The following is a 22,369-nucleotide window of genomic DNA, read 5'->3' as shown; positions in this document are numbered from 1 at the left end:
GTGGATCCAAGTCTCTCTGGCCTGAAAACCAGCTCTACTCCATTAAACAAAATGCCTCTTTGCCCTTACTTTTTAGTCCTTCAGGCTTTTTCTTGAACTTCTCTTTCTGACAACAGTCAAATCATCCTTTCGAAGATCTCAGACAAACTCAGCATTCTAAGGTAACCTGTCAGATCTCATTTGGTTCGCCTCATCTACCACTTCTTTGTTTATTCTTGTTCCTCTAAAATCTTCCTTTTCCAAAGCTGAGAGTTGATAAAACAGGCTATTTTAATCACAACGAAAATATGTTATACACCATTCGAAAAGAAAATATTTATATATTCATTGGTAGTGTTAAATATACGCTATGGTTATAAAAGTAGTAGCATGCTAACTATTATAGCAAAATTAATTAATAAACCTAGTCTTTCTGTATAGTTAAATCCATGCTGGCTCTCTAATCTCTGTCTTTAGTAACCTATTTTAAAATGCTCTTCCAATTAATCCAACATTTTCTCGGGGATAATCCCAAGGGCAGGATAATCCTTATATGTTCCCTGTGTCAGTTCAGCCTCTTAGTCACAATCAACGAAGCATACAATCACCTACAGGAAACCAAACTGCCCATCGTTACTTTTATCCAGGCTGGGATTTCCTTCCCTCCCTGGAACACCAGCTTGCCTGCTTTACATCACTTGAGGCTTAAAATAAGGAACACGCCACAAATCTTTTTTTCCAAATTCTCTCCCATATTAAATTCTATGTTCATAAAGACATGCAGACCCAATCTTGAATTTCTCACTATACTGAGAATCTCCAGCCTCCTAGGATTTTGCCTTGCCTACAGACATTAAACCTCTAGGGGAAAGACTTCTCTATCACCAGAATGCATCCATTCCTCCCTCATGACAATAACTGCTTGTGCACATTCCTCCCTACTAAACAATTCATCCCAAAGGGTGCAGTTAAAATCATGCTCACTCACCACTGTGGCTGCTGTTTTCTTCCTCTAAGTTTCTCAATTATGCACAATGTCATTTCATTCTGACTCTTACCACAGTCTATTCTTAGTTCTTTTGTCCTCTCTTTTGCTGCCTATCTAGCTCATCCAAGAGCTTGAGCCTATCCAAGCTCATCTTCTTCCTCATCCACACTGTCCAGTTATCTGGACAACTCTTTACTTTCACCTCACAACTGCATTTTTTGTAATCGAAAATTTGACTTGATACAACGATATAAGTGTTGTATGGTGCCAGCTGGCAGCTACACTTGTGGTGAGCATAGCATGATGTGTAGAGAAACTGAATCACTATGTTGTACCTGAAACTAACGTAACTTTGTGTGTCAACTATATTCTTATTAAAAAGACTAGCCAATTAAGTCAAAAAATGTCATCTCCATGAGTTATTTTCATTTATCAGTGTTAAATATACTTTTAGAACTTTGCACTAGAGAAAAGCAAAAAAGATAAAATAAACATCCAAGTATTTACACATACAAGTGACCTGCCCTCCAAAATCTTGCAACAAAAGTAACTTCATATGTAAGTAAGATTTCACCCTTCAAAATAAAATATTTATTTTACAAAATAAAAGGAAAAAATGGTGATCTCATTGATAATCATAAAAATATATGTCTAATCATAGAAAAACAGCAAGTCATTTTCCCAGCTACTTAAAAATATTTTAATCATGCAAAACCAATATAATGTACTCTAACATAATGCTAAAATGTTAACCAAGATGAAGTGGCTTTTATTCATTTTACAGGATGTATATTTGGCAATAGTTTTTTAAAAATAATTACTCTAAAGGAACTCTAAATATAGTATTTCAGAAACAATATTTTAAAATACAGCAGTAAGCAACGGAAACTATTGTTCTTTATACATTTTTGGCATAACACTGCCATACAATTACAGAATTATAAAACAAGTGTTTCATAGTACCATACAGATCCAGAAACTGGTTACGACTCCTACCACATACACATGGTATTGGAACTAACAGACATGCACAGCATTCTGTAATTCATACTGCAGTAGAACACAGGGCACAGAGAAGACCCAGCAGCTGCTGGAGAGTCAGAGCTTATGTGCGAAGTAAAACACACATCTTTTGAAGAATCATACCCATTTTCTTGAAAGACTGAAAAAACAAAGGACACAATAGTTTCCAAAGTGAGATAGTGCCTGGACCCAGTTGGCCATCTATCTTCTTAGGTAATACTAACAAAAGGCCAATATCTTAAGAAATAAGGAAATGGTCTTTTAATAAAGTAAGTCTTTTAATAAAATAATAAAATAAGAAACAAGTAAATGGTCTTTTGATAAAAAGGAAAAAATGCTTATTAAGGGAGAAGCTAACACTTTGCTCTCAGTTATTTCTCTTGATTATAATGCCTCGATTGTATTAATGACAATTAATACACGGTCAACTCTCATATGGGTGATAGTTACTTCATGTGTAGACAATCACATTACTGAGTCTTAACTCAGCCACTCCCCCAATTTAATTTGTTAGTAAAATCACCAACTATTGATACACACTGGCAAAAAAAAAATTAAACTTGGTATCTGATCATTTGCCTACTTCTATCAGTCTACTGAAAGGTTTCAGTTTACTGTAGAGTAGAAAGAAGTCATGGTTGAAATGGGAGTATTAATGGGATTCTGTTTGCCCGCCAATCCCTTGATCACCTATGCACAAAAAAACGGAGCTAATTCCAAAATCACATCCCTACCATAAAGCTTTCATGGATCTTTCCTCGTCTGCTTCCAATAATTGTGTCATTTGTGCAAACCTAGAATTGGTTATTCTTTATTTCTGTTGTAGGTTTCTTGTTATTGTCTCTAATCTTTTGTTTCATTTGTATTTTCCTTTTCTCCGCATGAAACTAAATTTTCTATTAGCACCAAAAACAATAATGCTCATCTGACCAGAGACTACAGGACTTAAACATTTCTTAGAACCAAGATTATTATATAACTAATCTCTCTGATTGACATAAACTGTTCTACAAACTCTGCCATAAATTAAAAACGAGAATATGATAAATTTCATAGCTTAAATATATTTTCATAAGGTTTTGGATTTGTTGTTTAAAAAGAGTCTTTTAGCCTAACAAATTATCAACGTCTTTTCACTTTCACTTCATTTTTAGTGTACACTGAGTCATCTTATAAAAACTTTTAAATATATATCTATGAAAGAACAACTTAAAAGAACTTTGATTGAAGAACTAGGAGGAAGGGTGGGCGGAAATGGTATTTCAATGTTTCCCAAAATAGTTCTAAAGATTCAATTTACATAGCAAGTGTCCAATTGCTCACAATTTCCTAACTACAAAATGGTAGCAAATTATAACAGATATTTTGTGAAAATTGATAACATATTAAAATTATGTATAGAATCTAAGGTAACCCACCCTCTTCAGAAGCCGGGGATAAGAAAGCTCAACACTCTTCTGAACCAGAGGAGGCTCTGAGGATCTGTCATGACTTTGGAGAGACTGGAACCCAGTGTGGGCTCCACTTTACCAAGATGCTCACCTGATTCTTACTCCCCATTCTGCACTCTACTTCCAGGCACAGTATGAGCCATAAAACAAAGCACTTAATTGTATTCTCTAACATGAAAACTTTAATTCAAGAAAGAAACATTAAGAAGCTATTTCCCACAAATAACTAAAACAATAATTCTCAACAGATCAAGAAAAAAGATGACAAGTAACATTCTAATCTAGGAAAAAAAGCAAAAACAGTGCTTTTTAAATGTTTTTAATAAGAAAAGTAATTTCAGATTCCTCCAACCATCTACTGGAATTAAACTTCTAAATAATTCTCTAATAGAATTCCATTTTCTACATCCATCTGCAGCTAAGAACAAGAAGTAAAATACAGACAAATATTACTTGTAGTAACTGAGAAATGTTTAAAATGAAATTCATAGCATGTAGCAAAATCAAACAAAAGCATAAGTAAATGTAACAATGTAGTTAACATTACTGTAAATACATTTTGTCAAACATAACACACTGTTGAACACTGTGGCAAATACACCTCCTTATGAACTAATACTATTGTCACAAAGGGAAATTTCTCCAAAATGAAAAAGCACCAAAGAAAGTTCATTAAAATAACTGATAGTCATGGTTTGGAAAGTTCCTCATGGTAAGATTTTACAATGGAGTAAAAATTTAAACTTCTGAATGAAAACCATCTACATTAGTTAAGGCACATCTGGACACCTCCAGGCATTCATATTTATAACTATATTATTATTAACTTCAATAATAAGGGATTTCTAAAACCACAGTCTGTCCCTGAACACAATCTGCTGGGTGGGCTGGATAACTAGAACAGGGATGGAGGCAGGGTAGTACTCACTGTCACCCTAGAAATTACCCACACAAATCTGTTCATGTAATAAACACTACAGAATTCAAAGCTGAAAGAAGTCAGTATATGTAACTCCTAATTTCTAGATCCTACATTGACTCCATCATCGTTCTCTATAACCTCACCTACATTTGAAACGATCCTAGCATGTCTAACTCCAGCCTACCTTCTATTTAACACATATAGCCCAAAAAAACAAAGAGGAGTTTTCTAAGCGGGAGACAAATTAGAAATCTTCAAAACCATTCCTATAACAAAGGATCCCCACTCAGCACAAATAGGCATGAAAGACCCATAGATGAAGCTATAATCAAGTAAGATCAAGAATGTCCTTCTTTTCTCAGGTTAGAAAATAAAGCTTTTAGAGGAGCCTCAATTATAGAAAGACAAAAAAAAAAAAAAAAAAGGCCCATTTACTCAAGAGTATAAATCCAATCATAACTCTATTACAAACTTGGGAAATTTAACTTTATACAATGAACCAAATATTCCCTATCAGCTCAACCAGTTTTTGACCACTTGATATGGGAGTTTACCTACAAAAATGGCTTTTTAAAGAGTAACAGATGTAACATTGCACTGTTTTTCCTTTTTTACCAGATCATATCTTCACTCAGATTAAAGCGTAAAAACTAAAAGCAATGTAGGTAATTTTATATAAAATATGAAACAAAATGACTATGATAGATATGAAATGACATTTGCATGTTTACATTGTTAATACTTAGCAAAAAAAAATCTTAGAACTTCTCTAGTAACTCCTGAGTTGCATATTTTATTTTATCCTCGAAGCTGAAAAATGTAGTCTCAAAATCAAAATTCAAAACAAAACTATGCAAAATAATTTTTGAACTGAGAACTAGACCTGATTTAGAAAAAGCAGACACATTTTCTCTTCTATCATGATTCTTTTGAGTTTCTTATGAGATTGAGCATGAAACTGTATAATGGTACAATATTCTTAATGTTATAAACTTTGTCTCTGCTGTACAGAAATATATCTTGTAATTATATATCACTTTACAGTATTTCAAAATACTTTCACATATATTATCTCCTTAGAGATATGAAAGCACAAAATATTAGAAATGTACTAGACTAACCAAGCGATATAACATCTATCTGCCATGAAATGCAAGTAAATACTTTATCAATAGCCAATGTTTATATCCTCACAGTCCAAGGTACAACAATAAAGTCTATAGATTTGCAAAGATTCAATAATGTTTCTAGCTATTTGGCCATGCTTCGCTGCATTTTTAAAACAGCTTCTCAGTAAATTTCTGCAAGCATATGGTAGTTTTTAAAAATACAAAACATTAGAGACAAACCCAGAAGGCTGTTTCATATCTAAGACCCACATAAATACGTATCTATAGATATTATTTAAAAAACTATTAATTTTACAAAGTATTCTTTATAGAAAAAAATTATAGACATAATTTTTATCTGCAAAAGGAATGACATCCTCTTATTTGTTCTCCACTGAGGAATTCTCTCATAAATTATTTGCGAATTAAATGTAGGAATCATACTGTTACATATGAATATGGATTTTAAAAACAACATTCTGGGAAAAGGCCACTGTTTATAAATGTAGGCCAGGCAGTTTCTCCCTTGAGACTAAATATTCTCAAATTAACTGTTGCAATCTAATCAAACCCCTAATTAGGAATAATATTCTAAAAGTTAAATTGTTGAATGAAGTGTTTTTATTTGTAAGGGCTCTGATACACTACAGTTTCTAAGCAATTCAGATTATATCCATTTGTTTTAGTCTCTGCCCACTGTTTATTAATATTTTAATATCTAGTCACAAATTTTAAATATTTTGCACTTAGAAAGCAGTCTGAACACTTTTTCATGTATTCAAAATTGCTAAGATATTTTGAATTAATCATGTTCCTACAGTTCAGCTCAATGTAACAACTACTCTCATCTTACCCTGTAAAACTGTTTTTTGAGCTCTATGGGGACATTGCTATAAGCAGCACATTACAGGGTCCATACAAAAAAGAAATTGAAATGCAAAAGCAGAATTGTTTCTGCTTTTGTAGAAAGTAGAAAGCAAAAATTGGGATACTCTGGGAACCAGCAATGAGAAGATGCTTTATAACTGGAATATGATATACAGCTTGGTTAATAATATATTAAAAACTCAAGTTTGAGCAACTATGATGCTTCATGTAAACTTCAAAGCAATAAAATCATACTTCTAAAGGCATACAATTGGTGTATTTTCTAGAAATCCTCTGCTGGAAATCCCCCGATTGTAAAGGTTAACAGAGGATGATATGATGTGACTAACAAATAGGACACAGGAAAAATTCTCTGGGGGTTAAAGTGAAATCTAAAAGCCCAAGAGACACACAATTGCCAATTCTTCTCTAAATGAAAGTGAATTTTTTTTCTATTAATTGCTTTAACTATATTTGTATGTATGCTTCGAAGTTCTCACCACAGTGATTATTTTCTGATGTGTAATATTAGTAATAATATGACAGAAAGTAAAACTACGTACTCTTAACCAATATTAACGCAATTAAGTGCTTGCTAAAACTGAGAATACAGAATTTTAAATCTTCTGAATTTCAAGGTTTGACTACTTACAGATACATCAAATTGTTTTCTTTTTTAAAGATACACTGGACTAAGCAATATTGTTAATTTCACAGCCCACAGAACACTGAGATAGTCAAGGTTTTAGGGACCACTGCCTTGTTACCAGTGTAAGAAGCATGCTATTTAAAAATATGTATTTTCTTTCCTTATTTTTGAATTCTTTAGCCATTTGCATTCAGAAACAAGCACCGAATTTATATGGAACAGCCATAAAAGCAAAATCCTTTTCTTGGACTTTTGCATCAAAATTTGTTTTTAAGCATTTCACGTAGAAAAACATTTTTATTATTTTAAAAAAGCAAATTCTTGATATCATACAGTTAAAAGTGCCCCTCTGTTTGATTTAAATTTCAGTACAGGGGATCACTGGAATGTACCCTAGAAATGCACATGCTGGCCTACAAAGATGGCAAATGAAGGCAAGTGCAGAGACAGGAAAAGAGGAAAGGACAGTGGGAAGCCCAAGAAATGGGCTGGGTGATTATGGCTTCCTAAAAATATCCATTTCACATACCAGAATTTAAAAAGAAACATCTTGAGGTGTTGTAATGAAGATTCCAAATTACTTTCTGAATACATTTGAATCGACTAAATTTGTTTTCCCAGCTTTATGAATCCATAAATTGGGCAATTATGTGGCAAAATAATGAAATTTATCCTCTTGATTTTCTTCATGTAGACCGTAATCTCCCAAAAGAATTTATTTGATATATCAAATACTACATGATTATTTCCATATACACTGAAAATAATTTAAAAGCAATTATTATGTACAGAACTTGGAAACTCATCCTAAAAGTGTTAAAGAATACATTCATTTATTGGGTCTTGCTTAAAACTTCTTACTAAATATTAAATTCATTATCATTCAAAATAAAAAACCAACAACAAACTGTTTACAACAGAAATTACAAACAGCTAAAATTTGAAATGACCTCTGTTCTTCAGGATATATTGTACAGTTTTTCCTCCCTTACCTATACAGGTTTGCGGGTTTTCTGATAATTCACTGTAATGGTACATCATCAGGGGAGCCTGTATTTCCAGGATTTTCACAGTCTTTGTTGTGATTTTCACCTTCCTCATCTTTTTCAGGAGGAATTGCAATTTCCTTCCTCTCTGTAGGATGGCTGACTGCTTTTTCCAGTTGAGAATTTGAATTTTCAGCATTACCGTCCTCTGTGTTTGACTTGGTGGCTTCACTGCCGGGCTCTGTGCTGGGCCTGTCTGCCTCTTCTCCAGCCCCTCCAGGTGCCGCTTTTTTTTCTTCAGCTGTTTTGCTATTCAAATGAATAGCTGAGGAGGAATTTTTAGAGTCCTTGGATTTTTTGTGCATAGAAGTTTGACTGATATGACCAGAAGTGGGAGGGGCAGGCATTTTCTGGGCTTTGCTTCCCTCTGACTGTTCTTTCCTCGGCGGTCCCCAGATAAAATTCTCTGAAGGCGTGTAATGTTTCTGGGCAAACCGTAGGAGCTTTCTCCTCTCTCTCCTGTCTCTAATTGTATAAACAAAATACTCCAGAGCACTCTGTTTAATATTGGGAATAGTGTTTTCTACAAGAGCTTCATGAAGAATAAATTTTACAAGAGGAGATTTAAAACTTTCATATCCAAGCTCACCAAGGCTTTTGAGAATACGAGTGATTCGTAAATAGTTGTGCTGGGACCTGGAAGAGAGGATTGAACAAAAAATGTAGCGGGGAAATCAGGTGAGGGAAAGTAAGGGAATAAAAAGTATTAGAAAAATCATTTTTAATGGAACTGTAAGCCATGGAAACATGCATTACAATTTTAGTGAAAGTCATATTAGACACCATAAGAAGGATAAATTAGAAGTTATTAAACTCTTATACTTCAATGTAATGCCAATCTATGTGAAATTCAAATGTGAAATATAAATTCCTCTTGTTTCTTCAGTTCTTCATATATGAGAGATATTTAGGTCTAAAATTTATTCCCACTCATGTTGAATTGTTGTTTAATGTTAAATACACTGAGGATGTGATCTACTAGAGCATTTATTTGCAACGACGCCTGCTGTACTGTACCCACCACAGGTAACTAGTTCCAAACATGAATGTAACATCAGCTATCAGCTGAAGGTATGATTTAGAATGTCAGCAAAATCCACCACACTGGCCAAGTCATAAGGTAAGCAACAAAATCCACTCTACTTTACTGGAACAATTCTGACAAAGGCTGCAAAACTGACTTATTTAGCAGAACACAGTTAACAGCATGGGCTCTGAAGTCAGACCTGGAGTTTATACCATGGCTCTGCCACATACAGCTATAAGAAATTATGGTATCTTCTTCTGACTCAATATGCTCACCTGTAAAGTAGGGGAAATGGCTAATATTTCAATGGACTTTTAGAAGAATAAAATGAGTTGAGACATGTTCAGGGCATGTAGAACTTAAAAAATATTAGATACTATTTAAAATCAATATTATTGCTATTATTTAAATCTGGTACTAAGGACCACCATATATGTACCTATCCCCACTTAATTACCTAATTGTCTTCCATCCATGCCTTCTCTCTCCTTCTTTTTCCCGAAGAATTTTAAATTTTACTTCTAATGGCATAGACTCCAAAGATGCCTTTTTCCCCAAATCGCACAAACTTCTTCTCTGTCCTCAAACTAAGGCCATTATCAGATGAATGCTTTTCAAGCTTATCTATCACAATTCATAATATACCTACCCTACATCACTGGGCCAATAGTTGCCTCATTTACAAATACCTGGCCACATCCTAAAAGAATCTTCAGCTACACATATTAATCATGTGTCATCAGCAGCTCAGGTATTTATTTACCCAATACTGACACGCAACCATAACAACCACTTATTTCTAACTTCCTAAAATCTGTTTTATACATCAGACATTGAACTTTATACAAGCAACGCATATACCTGCTTTGGTTTCCAGAAGTACTTACAGCATTTCACTTATAAATAACTAGCTAATTATTTGGGAAGGGTGCAGAAGGATGTTAAATTACTTGAGGGACAAAAGGGGGTGGTTCTATAGCCTTACATTTTAATAATAAAGTTTGTCTGGACAAAACAAAATTCTTAATGATTCAGGATAGATAAACACTGAAAAAGACAAGTCTGGCAGTTTTTATCATCCCCATTCTTCTGGATGTTTCCTACAAAGGTATTATCTTAATATTCAACTCTTTGAGGCCAAAAGGTAAAACACAGCAGGGATATATTTCAGCCTCATGAATCTAGATTTTTTAATAGTGGAGAAGTTAAGAGTCTTCTGAGACAACACAAATTTGAATGAGGTTAAGACGATCTGCCATTAACAGCAGAGATGACTTAGTGTTAGGTTAGTATGGGGTTTATACTCTCCAAAAACTTAAGCAACATCTGCTTCATAAATCTATGAAAAAGAGATATATGGAAAAGCGAGGGAACATTTTTCCTAAAAAATCCCAAAGATGAGTTATAGGATCCAACAAAATTTTCTATGTTTGCAACCAGCCCAATTGCAAACATCCAGTCGAAGACAAATGACCAAGATAATTCTGTACACATTTATCCGTATCTATACACTCTTCAATTTAAAATATTTACATTACATAAAATATGTACACAACAACCCAATATTTACACTGAGTTCAAGAGAATGAAAATCAGGACTATGGAACAAAATTGTACAAGAAAGAAATTGAGTGTGTCAGTATGATTTGAAATAAATTTCACAAATGAAGACAAAAAGGAAGAGAGGACACCAGCTGAAACCCACCCAATATTTTAAGCAGCCTCTGGGGTTGCAAAGCAGATAAAAGGGAGAAGCTGGGCTTCCCAACAGAAGTAAGGGCAGTAAATAGCCCTGAAAAAGTCAGGAAGACTAGGTAGGTGAAGAGAGAATACACAAGAGGCAAGAACCAGGAGACAGGAGATAAAAGTTAGAAGCAATTCCAGGGTCTAAAATATGGCTCAGTAATCAAAGGTGATTACAAATAAAACTGGAAATACAGCTTAGTGGTTGGTCTATATGTTTGTATTCTCATGTTCAAAAATATTTCACTTCTTTTAGTCATGGTCACTTGTTCACTGAACATTATTTCATTTCACTTTCATTCAGTTTTTTTTGGTCCACTGGGCTACTATAAATATATTGAGTTTCCTGCCTACTCTAAAAAACTCAAGATGTCATACAGATTAAAACACAAATAAAAGCTCTGTGCAACACCCAGGGAAAGAAAAACGAGAGACAGTGGGTGGCAGAAAGAAAAGGATCTGAATGAGGCAAAGGGAATATGACAGTTAATTCAGGCTCCTTTCCCCTGACCCAAGCCAGGAGATCATTTTAATTAAAACCTTCAGAAGGGTTCTGTTTTCCAACTGTCAGTTAGAGGATCTGAAAATAAAACCCCAAGGAGGATTTAAGCTGGCAAATGTTATTTTGTTCAGTGTTTATTCATTCAACAGTTACTAAACAAGATTTCTATTCCAACCAAAATTAACAAGTTGGGGATGGAGATTCTCTAAAATAAAAGTTTACCATCCTACATGTCAATAGGCTATTTGCATACAGCTTTCATGGACAGTGGGACATTAAGTGCTTAGAAATTCTGTGCAAAGACAGCGACCCGCATTGCTTAGGCAGAGGCATAATATACTTCTGCTGTAAGTGCCCTATATATATCAAATTTAACTTGAGTTATGAGTTAATGGGTCTTCTAGTCAGGATCATAAAGCTTTACGCCCATATCTTCAGTGTTTTAGTACAAGCTACCATTTTAATAGTGTTGATTATAACTAATAAAGTAAAAAGAAGGCTTAAACATTAATACTTATACTCATTTTAGCAAAGCAAGATGAAAGTTCTAGAAAAACACCAAAAAATTCAGTTAATTGATGCTCAAAACTGTTTTCAGCAAAGAAAAATTTCTTAGGTTAGCTTTTTTTTTTTTCTCGTAGTACTTGCCCAGTTCGGCTAATTATAATGTGCTTAAAAAAAAATGCTTTAAAGCTGCTGGTTTTATGGTCCAGCATTCATAAGCCACCCTATAATTAAAATGAAAAAAATTCAGTTTGCATACAAAGAAAATACTAAGAAAAATAAACTCTGGGTATAAGTATTAATGAAAGTTATAAATATCCAGGCAAAAAAAAAAACAACCCAGCAAATCAATTCCAAATAAACTATGTTAAAATTCTCTTCACAGATTTTAGGATTTATTAAGCAAAAATGGGCTTTTGTTTTTACTTAAATAATGACGATTCTAATTTTCCCCCTTTTTTAGAAATGTACAAGCCCATTTCCTTCTTATAAAATGATTTTTTTATGTCATAGGCTTCATTTATAGATTTAGTCTAAGAAGGTACCATGCTTGAGGAACAGACTGTGCCACAAGAAGCTCACAGCCTAGCCGAGGGGAGCTGGAAAAATGCATACACAAAATAAGTACAAATGCCAAGATACATGCTATAAAGAGGGAGAGAGGCCACACTTGGCTTTGGGCAGTAGAGAGGTTTCAGGAAGAAACAGCTGTGAAGCAGAATGGCCTTATTTCTACCTGGAATTTCACTCTTTCTTATAGCTATTTTGTGCTTTAGATGGGACAAGGAATAAAATGCATTTCAGACTAGCTTTTGAATTCAGATTCCTGGGTCCATCTACTAGTTAGCTGTTCCTATGTTCCACGGAGAATTCTAACCAAGAAAAGATAACATGCTGCCCCTGGTGTGCCGCTGGGGCTTTACTTACTCATTCAGATGCTGAAATCTTTCCTGCCAGTTAACAGCACGAGCAACATTTCCAGTTTTATCAACCAGTTTTATTCCAAAAAATTCTAACATCATCTTATAAGCCAGGAGGAATCTTTTAATTGCTTCTTTCGTTTTTTTGAATTCCTAAGGGGGAGAAAAAAGTCAGCTGAAATGATTCAATAGTTACCAGGACAATAAAATAGCAATATTATTTGGTCATCGCATATAAAATGAAATGAGCTTGCATTACCTCAATTTCATATGTAGTTAATTCTTTAGCATAAAAATTCAAGCCTTGTTCTCTCAGGGGGAAAAGCCTATTTTTTAGAAAAATAATATTATTACATTAATGCTATCTGAAAAACATACATGATTGAATAGGACATGGTTCAAGACACATAAATGTAACTGACCATTGAATGTAAGTGTGGTTGTGCTCCAGCTTTTCATAATCTCCTTTCCACTTATTTAGAACTTCTTCAATGTAAACACCTAGACAGTAAACATTTAGAAAATGAGCCAGACATTTAAGATGTTGATGACATTTTAATATTTAATCAATCTTTATATTAAAACCTCTGAAATGTAATTATAGCATGTGAAAATATTGTTTTTAAAAAATGTTTATTTATTTATTTTCAGAAAGACAGTGCAAATGGGGGAGGGACAGAGAGAGGGAGAGAGAGAATCCCAAGCAGGCTTTGCTCTGTCAGCACAGAGCTCAATGTGGGGCATCCCAGAAACTGTGAGATCATGACCTGAGCCAAAATCCAGAGTCAGATGCTTAACCAACTGAGCCACCAAGGACCCCCACAAAAATAATGCTTTCAAAAGAAAAATACCTTATGCCATATGCTCAGTTATGTAATAAGCCTAATTTTTAAAAAAATCAGTGGCACCACAAATCACAGAAAGTCTATCAGTGTTACTCTAAAGCAGAGGCTGACAAAGTACGGTCTGCCATCTGTTTTATAAAGTTTTATTGGAACACAGCCATGCACATTCACATTTATATATTTTACACTACAATAGTAGAGTTGAGTAGTTGCAATAAAGACTAATGGCCCATGCACCTGAAAATATTTACTACCTGGCCTTGTACAGAAAATATGTACTACCTGGCCACTTTTTTTGTGGCAAAAAAAAGTTTGCCAACCCCTGCCCTAGATGGTCATATAGTTCTTTAAATACAAGACGGGATCAAAATGGAATGTAGGCAAAAAAAAAAAAAAAAGGAATGTAGGCCAGGAAAAAAAAAAAAGGAATAAAAGAAAGGTGAGAGAAAAGAGAAGGGAAGAAGGAAAAATGAAAGAAAAAGGACCCAAGTTACATACAGTATATATCATCCAGCTTACTCTTCACAGAACTCTCCTAAACCAGTACTATTATCCCCATTTTACTAATGAGGACATTATGTGATTTGTTCAAAGTCACACACTAACAAAAGAGTAAATGTAGGAATAGAACACAGGTCTTTCTGTTTCCAAAAAGTAAGTCCTCTTCACCACATTTTATTCTTTCCTCATAAGAACTTATTACAGTTGACCCTGAACAACATGGGCTTGAACTGTATTGTAAGAATACAGTATATAATGCATATCACATAACAAAATATGCATTAATCAAGTGTTTATGCTATTGGTAAGGCTTAAAGTCAACAGTAGGCTATCAGCAGTTAAGTTTTGGGGAGCCAAAAGTTACACACGGATATTTGACTGCACAGGGGTTGGCACCCATAACCCCTATACTGCTCAAGGGTCAACTGTATAACAAAATCCTCCTGCTTCTCAAATTCTATGTCCTCACAATTGACTATGTGGCCAGTTAGTCAATTTTAAGGAAAAAAAAAAAAACAACACAAAATATTTCTCTAAATATAACTCATCTCATTCTTGTTTCTTCCAGAGATCACCAGTTTGTAGTAACCAGTTTGTACTCTTGGAAGGCTGAGTAAAAAGTTGTTTTTGAATCATACTATTGGCTTTATCAGCAATTTAAAACTATTTACCTCCATAATCTCCCTTCCAACTACCCCTCCACCTACTTACACAAGTAAAATACATCACTGCAGGCTTACGCTTATTGGCAAGTGTATGTGTATGTGTGTGGATACACCCACATGATAGGAAATTGTGTGAGTTGGTGTAATTTATATAATAAACTAGGACACATTTTATGTGACCTTAGATAAAACTCCTGACTCCCACCAACCTTACATGATTTCAAAATAAATTTTGTGATAAAAATTACAAAAAATTAATAACAGTATTTGAATTCATTACTTTAAATTACTACCTCAAAAATAAATTCACCACTAGAAATACAAAAATAATTCAGTTAAGTACTCTCATGTTCAATGTTTTTAATATTTGAAGGCATTACTTTAGGTGAATTTTATTAAATTCAAATCAGAGTCAAATTAACAATCATTGCATTTCTTCTGAAGGTTTTCTTGCCCCAGGTCCTAAAAAACCCTAATAATTTAATTAATATTATTTCAATTAGTAAATAAAACAGTGTGTTTTTATCATTAGTAAATACAACAGAACACTTTTATCCAGAGGTTTCCTACCAAGTCTGAGCAAACTTTTGGGACACTTTAATTAACATTAAATTAATTAAAGATCAGTGGATTTGGCCATTGGAGCACTATTCTTAAGTCCTAACTCCTAACTGGTGCATCTCTCAGTGCACAGTACAGGGAATTCCTCCTCCCAACATGCCATCCACCCTTCAGACAGCCTTCCTTCAGTTTGTTCACCAAAGAATACACAGTCCGGCTACTTGGAAAGCTTTGCAATGTATGACCCTCATTCCCTGACTCACTTGGCTGCGGATTTGGCTCAGATTCCACTAAGAGCAAAGAGCAGAAGCCAGGGCCATCTGGTCACTTCACAGAGATAAGGGCAAGGAGAAAAGCCAACTTTGCTGGTTTGACCTGGATAAAATTAGGATGTCCATCATGAACCACAGCATGGTACTTTGGTGAAATATGCATATTACCATAGTGGATGCATCCTCTCCCTATAGGGGGAGAATCTTAGAAAAGATCTTATAAGGGTAATTGCAGAATTGTGAAGGAGGAGGCAGTTTATTTGGCAGGGTTGAATGGAGATGTAGTGTCTCTATAGTTCCCTTCCCAGGATATTGGAACAGTGAACTGAGACTGCCAGGACCCCCTGACCCCTGAATCTAAAAATCAACAGGAAAGATCATTCTAATACAAATATTACTTTTCAATTATGTTCTAAATAATTTGGGGCTATGGCATAGTAAAAAAAATACTGAACTGTGGATCCTAGACCCAACCCTATAATCGAGTGACCAGACAAGTCAGTCATTCAAGCTTTAAGACCCAGTGACCTCATCTTTAAAATAAGGAAGATTAAAAAAATAAAATAAAATAAATAAAATAAAATAATAAAATAAAATAAAATAAAATAAAATAAGGAAGATTAATCTGATCTCCTCTAAGGTTTCTTCATAATCTAGTATTTTATGATCCTATAAATTTCATCTCTTTCCCTCTCACAAAAGTGGCCCCCACTACCTTTAAGACAATAGCCCCTGTGAACAAATGGTGGGAAAGTATTGCTAATCCACGGTTATTCCTCTAGAATTTGCCAAGTGGAAGTTCACAAGTCTAGGGTCTAGGGCTTTGGGGACACCTTAGACTACATAGCAAAGTAAAGCCAACCAATGAACAAATGCATTAAGAATGTACTGACCACAGAATAAACAAAGAATAACTAGGTGTATGTTATTATGTAACATTTGCTTTTTACCAAGGTAGCAGATTACTCACCATCTGGCTTAAAAGGAATTTTATTCTTATAAAAACGAAGATTGCTCAAGTCATTTTGATATCGGATATCTTTGAAGTTCTGCTAAAGGAAAAAAATACATCAATCTCCAGCATATGGACATATAAAAAAGGCACAAGGACCCTTCTTGCATGTTTGCTCACTAGCACCACAAAATAACAAAAACAGAAGGGAAATATTTTACATTGTAGAAAAAACATTCTATACTCTTACTGGGTACTGATGTCGGTATTTGTACAAATCCCTTGCAGCATAAAAGCTTCTCTTTGGTTTGGCAGTTGCTTCAGTGGAATCACCACCCTAAAATGAAAAGTAAAATTCCATTTACATGTTGAAGCACAATAATTTCACTGAGAAATTTCTATAACACCTAAAATAATGAACATCCATAAGGAAAGCCTGAAAAATGTCGAGCTGTTCAGAATGACAATATTATATATTTGCTTTTAATGATGCCTACTAGCAACATTTGTTGGCATTCTATTTGCCTGATTTGAACCCAATAACATTTGTCCTAAAATGTTTTACTAAATAAAAAATGATACTATTCACCAAAAGCCTATGGAGGCCAAATGTTCTAGATTAATACTCATTAGAAATGGAACTCAAAATGAATTTAAGACATTTACCTTACCAGAGGTTACACAAGTGATTCTATGACCAAAATTATTTTTGAATACATAATATTAAAAAATTGTTAAGAAAATAAATTCTACAAAGAAAATTGTCATTGATTTGCAACATTTAGCTGAACTTAAAGGCAAATAATACTCATGAAAGGGAAAGGGGATTTTTAAAACAACCTAAATAGCTTTCTAAACTCCATCCTTTATTGCACCATAACAAGTATACAAAGGCATGAATAATCTGTTAATCCAGTGATAACACTATGTGACATAAATCAGCAAATTTATAATATATATACACAAAGTAGTAAAAGCTCTCAAATGGAATGAACTTCAGATTGTAGTAACTTATGTGTGGTAGTTCATCCATACTATTTAAATTCTAAAAATTCTCACCACCATAATGATTTTAAAAGTATAAGATACAGGTCAATATAATGGATTTAAATTCTCTAACTATATGTATTGTTATAATGCATTAAGAAAGTGTTTTGTGTCCCATGTCATCCAGGACAATAAGACAGATAACAATAATGAAACAGAAGACAATGTTTAGGTCTGAATATTCATTAAGAGCTTCACCTCCCAAATCCCTTTCTCATCATCCCCCACCCCCATCTGTATTGACAGATTAGCATCCTCCAAGCAATTTTCACACATTTTTCAAGTGGTGTGATTCTCACTATTACTACAAGTATAGAGATACTTACTTTAACACCAAATCCTCTGATGTTTAACATTAGCTACTCTGTCATGTTACATAAGCAAGGAAAAGCTTAAATTCTGGTCCTTGCCACACGTTTCAAAATAGCTCTGCCTAGCAAGTTTCTGAATCTATTTAGCCTGAGCTACAACCATATGAATCATCATCTTACATTTGTACAGAAAGCACTTTTCCCATTTACAAAGCACTTACATGTATATTATTTCATTTGATTTTTACGACACACCTGGATGGCAGATATTAGTGTTTCCCTCTTAGAAACAAGGTAACCCAGCCTTAGAGAAGTTCAACAAGGCCCTCGAGCTCAGTGACAGCACAGGATGTGGAATTCCAGGCTCTGGGCTGCAAGTCCAACTAATTAGGCATGAATCCATTTCAGCTCCACTAAAAGTGAAGGAGCATTATAGAAACCTGGGTATAATGTCAACAGCCCAAGACCTGGGCTGTCTTAACTCTGTTACTTATTTGTGAGGCCTTAAGCAAACCACTTAACTGAATCTTAGTTTTATTATCTGTGAAACAAAGATAATGACTCATGCCCTACCTATTTCTCCAGATTATTATGAGAATGACTGCATCCTCCAACCTCTAAATGTACCAACCTGCAAGCATCTATCTTTGTTCCTCCAGCTTCTGCTCCTTTTGGAATCTCTACCCTTTCCCCTCTCACCTGCCCAGTCAAGGATTTTGTTCCTTAATATATTGTTCCTATTCCCTGCATCATCAAAATTTCTCACTCTTCTGGATCATTCCCCTCAGCAGACATATGTGTACAATTTCTAAGCTTAAACATATGCAATCTTCCTTGACCCAAATCTCCCTTCAAATACAGAGCCATAGCTCTGCTTCCTGTTTTGATAAAATATCACCAAACAATTGTGCATAACCCCTATCTCCTCCTCTTCTCCCATGACACACCCCAATCAGGTTTTCATCCTCAGCATTCCATCAAAATGGCTCTTTCAATGTCACTAACTAATCTCCATTTTACCAAACCATTTCTCAGTGCTCAACTCAGGCAACCTCCCAGCAGCACTGGGCCGGTGAAATATCTCCCTCCTTCCTGCAACACTGTCAGATGTCACACCTCTCCTGGTTTCTTCCTATCTCATTGGTTGTCCCTTGTCAGCCTTCTCTTTAGGTCCTCCTCTTCTGCATAGGTTCCAAATTGAGGAGTGCCCAGGGTTTAGTCCTTATTCCTCATCACTCCTTAGTGACCACATATCTCCCCTGACTTTCCACACCACCAACAGACTGATGACTGCAGTTCTGGACTAAGGCTCCGTTCATTGATATAGTTAAGAACTCCACTTAGACGTCCAAGAGGATATAAAATTCAGGGGAATTCTTAATTTAACCTCTAATGATGCTTTTTCCCTAGACTTACTCATCTTACTTATTGGCGCCATCATTTGTTAAATATTCACTTGAACTAGGAATACAGCAGGTATTCCTAGGAGGTAAGAAGTAATCAGACTGGGATATATTCTAAAGGTAGCTCCAGTAGTACTTGCAAATGACTATGGGGAGAGGGAACAAAAGCAAAAATAAAAAGGAGATTTTTAAAAGAAGTTAAATGGTGACACTAACAAAAATAAATCACTAAAGGGGAAAAGGGAGGGCTGCTGTGGTCTACCATTTTCTGGGGTCACAATTAACTGAAACATTAATTATGAAACTGTTTTATACAGAGGGACCTGGTTAGCTGGATTGAATCTGGGCTGGAATTTTTTGATAGCCCAGACTTCCTTGAGAAGGTTACTTAATTGGGAGACAAGAGAAAGAGAAAAACTGGAACCTAGCCTCTAATACTTTTTGAGGGTTGAATTTGCAATTCAAAATGACCCATCAGCAATCCAGAGCACAAGGGGCAAGGGGATCTGCACAATATTGACAGGTTAAAGGTTCTACATTGGTCACAGACATACTTGGGTTTGCATCATTCTCTCCCTGAGTATTCTTGGGCAAGCTTCTACTCTCTAAGCCTCAGGTTTGTCTAAAATGGGGATTAAAAACAGCAACTCCCACCCAACCCCCGAAATCGCAGGTGACTGAAACAACGCGTTTAGCATAGAGCCTGCACTAAGACTTTGTCTTCTCCTCACCTAAACAGAGATGATCATCCAGATGAAGGAGGCAGCCTTGGCTGTAATATTTAGGTGGTGACTCCTCTACTCCAGTCAAGCAACCAGTGGTCATATTTGACTTTGGGCTCCATTTTTTTTTTTTTTTTTCACTCTCATTTCCCCCTAGCTATAAAGAGGAGGGCCTAATACAGAACCACAAACCTTAACATACCTCCAGGATGCGCACTTCTCCAGAGGGCTGGCTACACAGTTCCCCCTTTCTAAAGTTTTCTGAATTATTTTCAGTCCGTCAGAGGTTAATAGGGAATATTTACCTATTTACTAACCTCTCCTCCAAACTGTATTAGCCAAATGATTTAAGGACAGTTGGATCAACAAGTCTCTGGGTGATACAAGAGTTCTGCAGAGTGCCCTGAACTCCTCAGTTGAAAGGCCTTACTTAGGGCGTTTTAACTTCGGATGGGGGTCTCCTACCATACTCTGAATGGCTGTAAACCCCACGGTAGGGGAGGGTGCTCGCTGCTCCTCACTTGCAGTCCCACCTTATTCTGGGTAATTTTTCCCAATGACACGCACTAGACCGGTTTTCACAATCCTCTATTTTTAGACAGGTTCCTCCCACCCCACCTTCGCAGCACCCAGCTGCGCCGCAGAGGCAAAGAAAACACCCATTCAAGTTGGGTTCTGCCCTCAGGGACTTTCTCGTAGTGCCCGCGGTCAGGCCCCAGGCCGGCAGCGAAAGGCTCCGGCACCGCAGGCCCCCAGGTCCTCGGGGCTGCGGGACGGCGGCCGGCGCGGAGGGGTCTGGCCGCAAAGGACCGGCAGCCGCCGGCGCCCCTGCCCTCCGTGTGCAGGGGTCGCTCGGCGTTTGCTCCGGCCCCCGGCGACGTCCTTCCTCCCGGGGCAGGGGCGCCCCGGCCCGGCCCGAGGCCACCGCGGGGCCGCGTACCTGCTCGGCGCCCGCCGCCTCGGCGTCTCCGTCCGGCGCGGGGCTGGCGCGGGGCCGCCCGCCCGCTCGCTCCGGGGGCTGCGCAGGCTGCTCGGGCTCCTGCCCCGGGCCCTCGCCGCCGCCGCCCGGCCCGGGCTCCTCGGGCTCGGGCTCCGAGTCCGTCTGCCAGGTGGAGTCGCAGTCCTCCACGGTGGTGGGCTCGCGGAAGCTGACCCCGCCGAGCAGGTTGCCCATTGAAGAGGCGGCGGCGGGCGCGGGGCTGGCGGGCTGCGGAGCGCGGGACGGGGCGCGGGGCGCGGGCTGCGGCAGGCGCGCTAGGGCCCGGGCATGGCCGCGGCCAGGGCGCTGGGCGGCAGCCTCGGCCCGCCCGCCACCGCACTGCCTCAGCGCGGCGAGCGGCAGACAGGCACACTCGCGGGGAGGAGCCGGCGGCCCCGGGACCGCCGCCGCCGACGCTTGAACCCGCCCATCTGGTTCCTTCCTCTCCCCACCCGCGGGAACCGGCGCCGGCCCGGATCCCTGGGGAGCGTAGTGCCTCCACTCTCCCCACCCCCACCTGGCCTGAGCGCGGACAGCCTCAGCCCCGGGGACACACCTCACCTTCCCCTTCCCCCCACCTCCCCGGAAGGCCTGCCTTCGCGGGGCCTTTGACGTCTCCAGGGAAGGATCGGGATCTGCTGCTGTTCACCCGCTCCTCTCCACCCCTACCCGGGCAAGGCAACCAGCTTGGGGCTCCTCCCAGCTGAGCGGGAAGAGTGGTCCCGCCCAGCTCTGGGAGCCACGGCTGGGGTGGACGTGTTATCGAAGACAGTTATCACAGTCTGGAGGCCAGTCTTGTCCACACCTCCTCCCCCTCTCCCGGCTGGTCCGGGAAAAACATAAATTAGCCACAGCAGAAGAAGACAAAAGCTAATGGTGATGGGGCACCACACATCAACAGAAAATCCCAGCTACCACGACTGTAGGTATTTAGGGCAGCCACCTAGAGACCCCATGGACTAGATAAAGTCAAAGCTATCTGTCACCTCATCTAATGAGCAAACATCTCTTGAAACAAAAGGAGCAATAATAGCTAAACTTCTTCATTGATCTGTGGATTGTTATTACTATTACCCACTCCAAATCTATACTCTGAGTAGAATAAAAACTCAGAATCGTAGGCCTCTTGGTCTGTTCTGTAAATGAAAGGAGGAGGGAAAACATGTTCTAGAAATACTTAAAGATAAAATAGCATGATGAATTCAATATCCCACAGCAAAGTGACTAGTGTAAACTTTGTGTTATGGCCTGCTAACTGGAAAGACAACCTCTTGAAAGCAGTCATGTCTGTGTATATATACCACAACCTGGCAGGTACTTGGTAAACATTTATTGAATAGGAACTGAGAAAATAGGTTAGATATATAAGATTATGTCTTAT

At 37.4% G+C, this 22,369-nt stretch overlaps 1 protein-coding gene across 2 annotated transcripts; it reads right to left on the bottom strand.

The window, feature by feature from the left end:
* Positions 1-97: 97 nt before the first annotated feature.
* Positions 98-21,262, bottom strand: OGFRL1 (opioid growth factor receptor like 1). Of its 2 annotated transcripts, none has more exons than XM_042939155.1 (7): positions 20,950-21,262; positions 16,777-16,863; positions 16,545-16,626; positions 13,153-13,231; positions 12,990-13,056; positions 12,738-12,883; positions 98-8,670 (listed from the first exon to the last, which is right to left on the bottom strand). In XM_042939155.1, exons 1-7 carry the CDS (start codon positions 21,181-21,183, stop codon positions 8,010-8,012), a joined length of 1,356 nt encoding a protein of 451 aa, XP_042795089.1. In that variant the 5' UTR covers positions 21,184-21,262; the 3' UTR covers positions 98-8,009. The 2 variants fall into 2 exon arrangements, with proteins under 2 accessions (XP_042795089.1, XP_042795090.1); XM_042939156.1 differs by having other exon boundaries at positions 16,545-16,623.
* Between the last annotated feature and the right edge of the window lie 1,107 nt (positions 21,263-22,369).

The sequence above is a fragment of the Panthera leo genome, chromosome B2, assembly GCF_018350215.1.
Source record: "Panthera leo isolate Ple1 chromosome B2, P.leo_Ple1_pat1.1, whole genome shotgun sequence".
Taxonomy (NCBI): domain Eukaryota; kingdom Metazoa; phylum Chordata; class Mammalia; order Carnivora; family Felidae; genus Panthera; species Panthera leo.
Note: the sequence above shows the minus strand (reverse complement) of the source record. Positions and strands in the feature narration are given on the sequence as shown.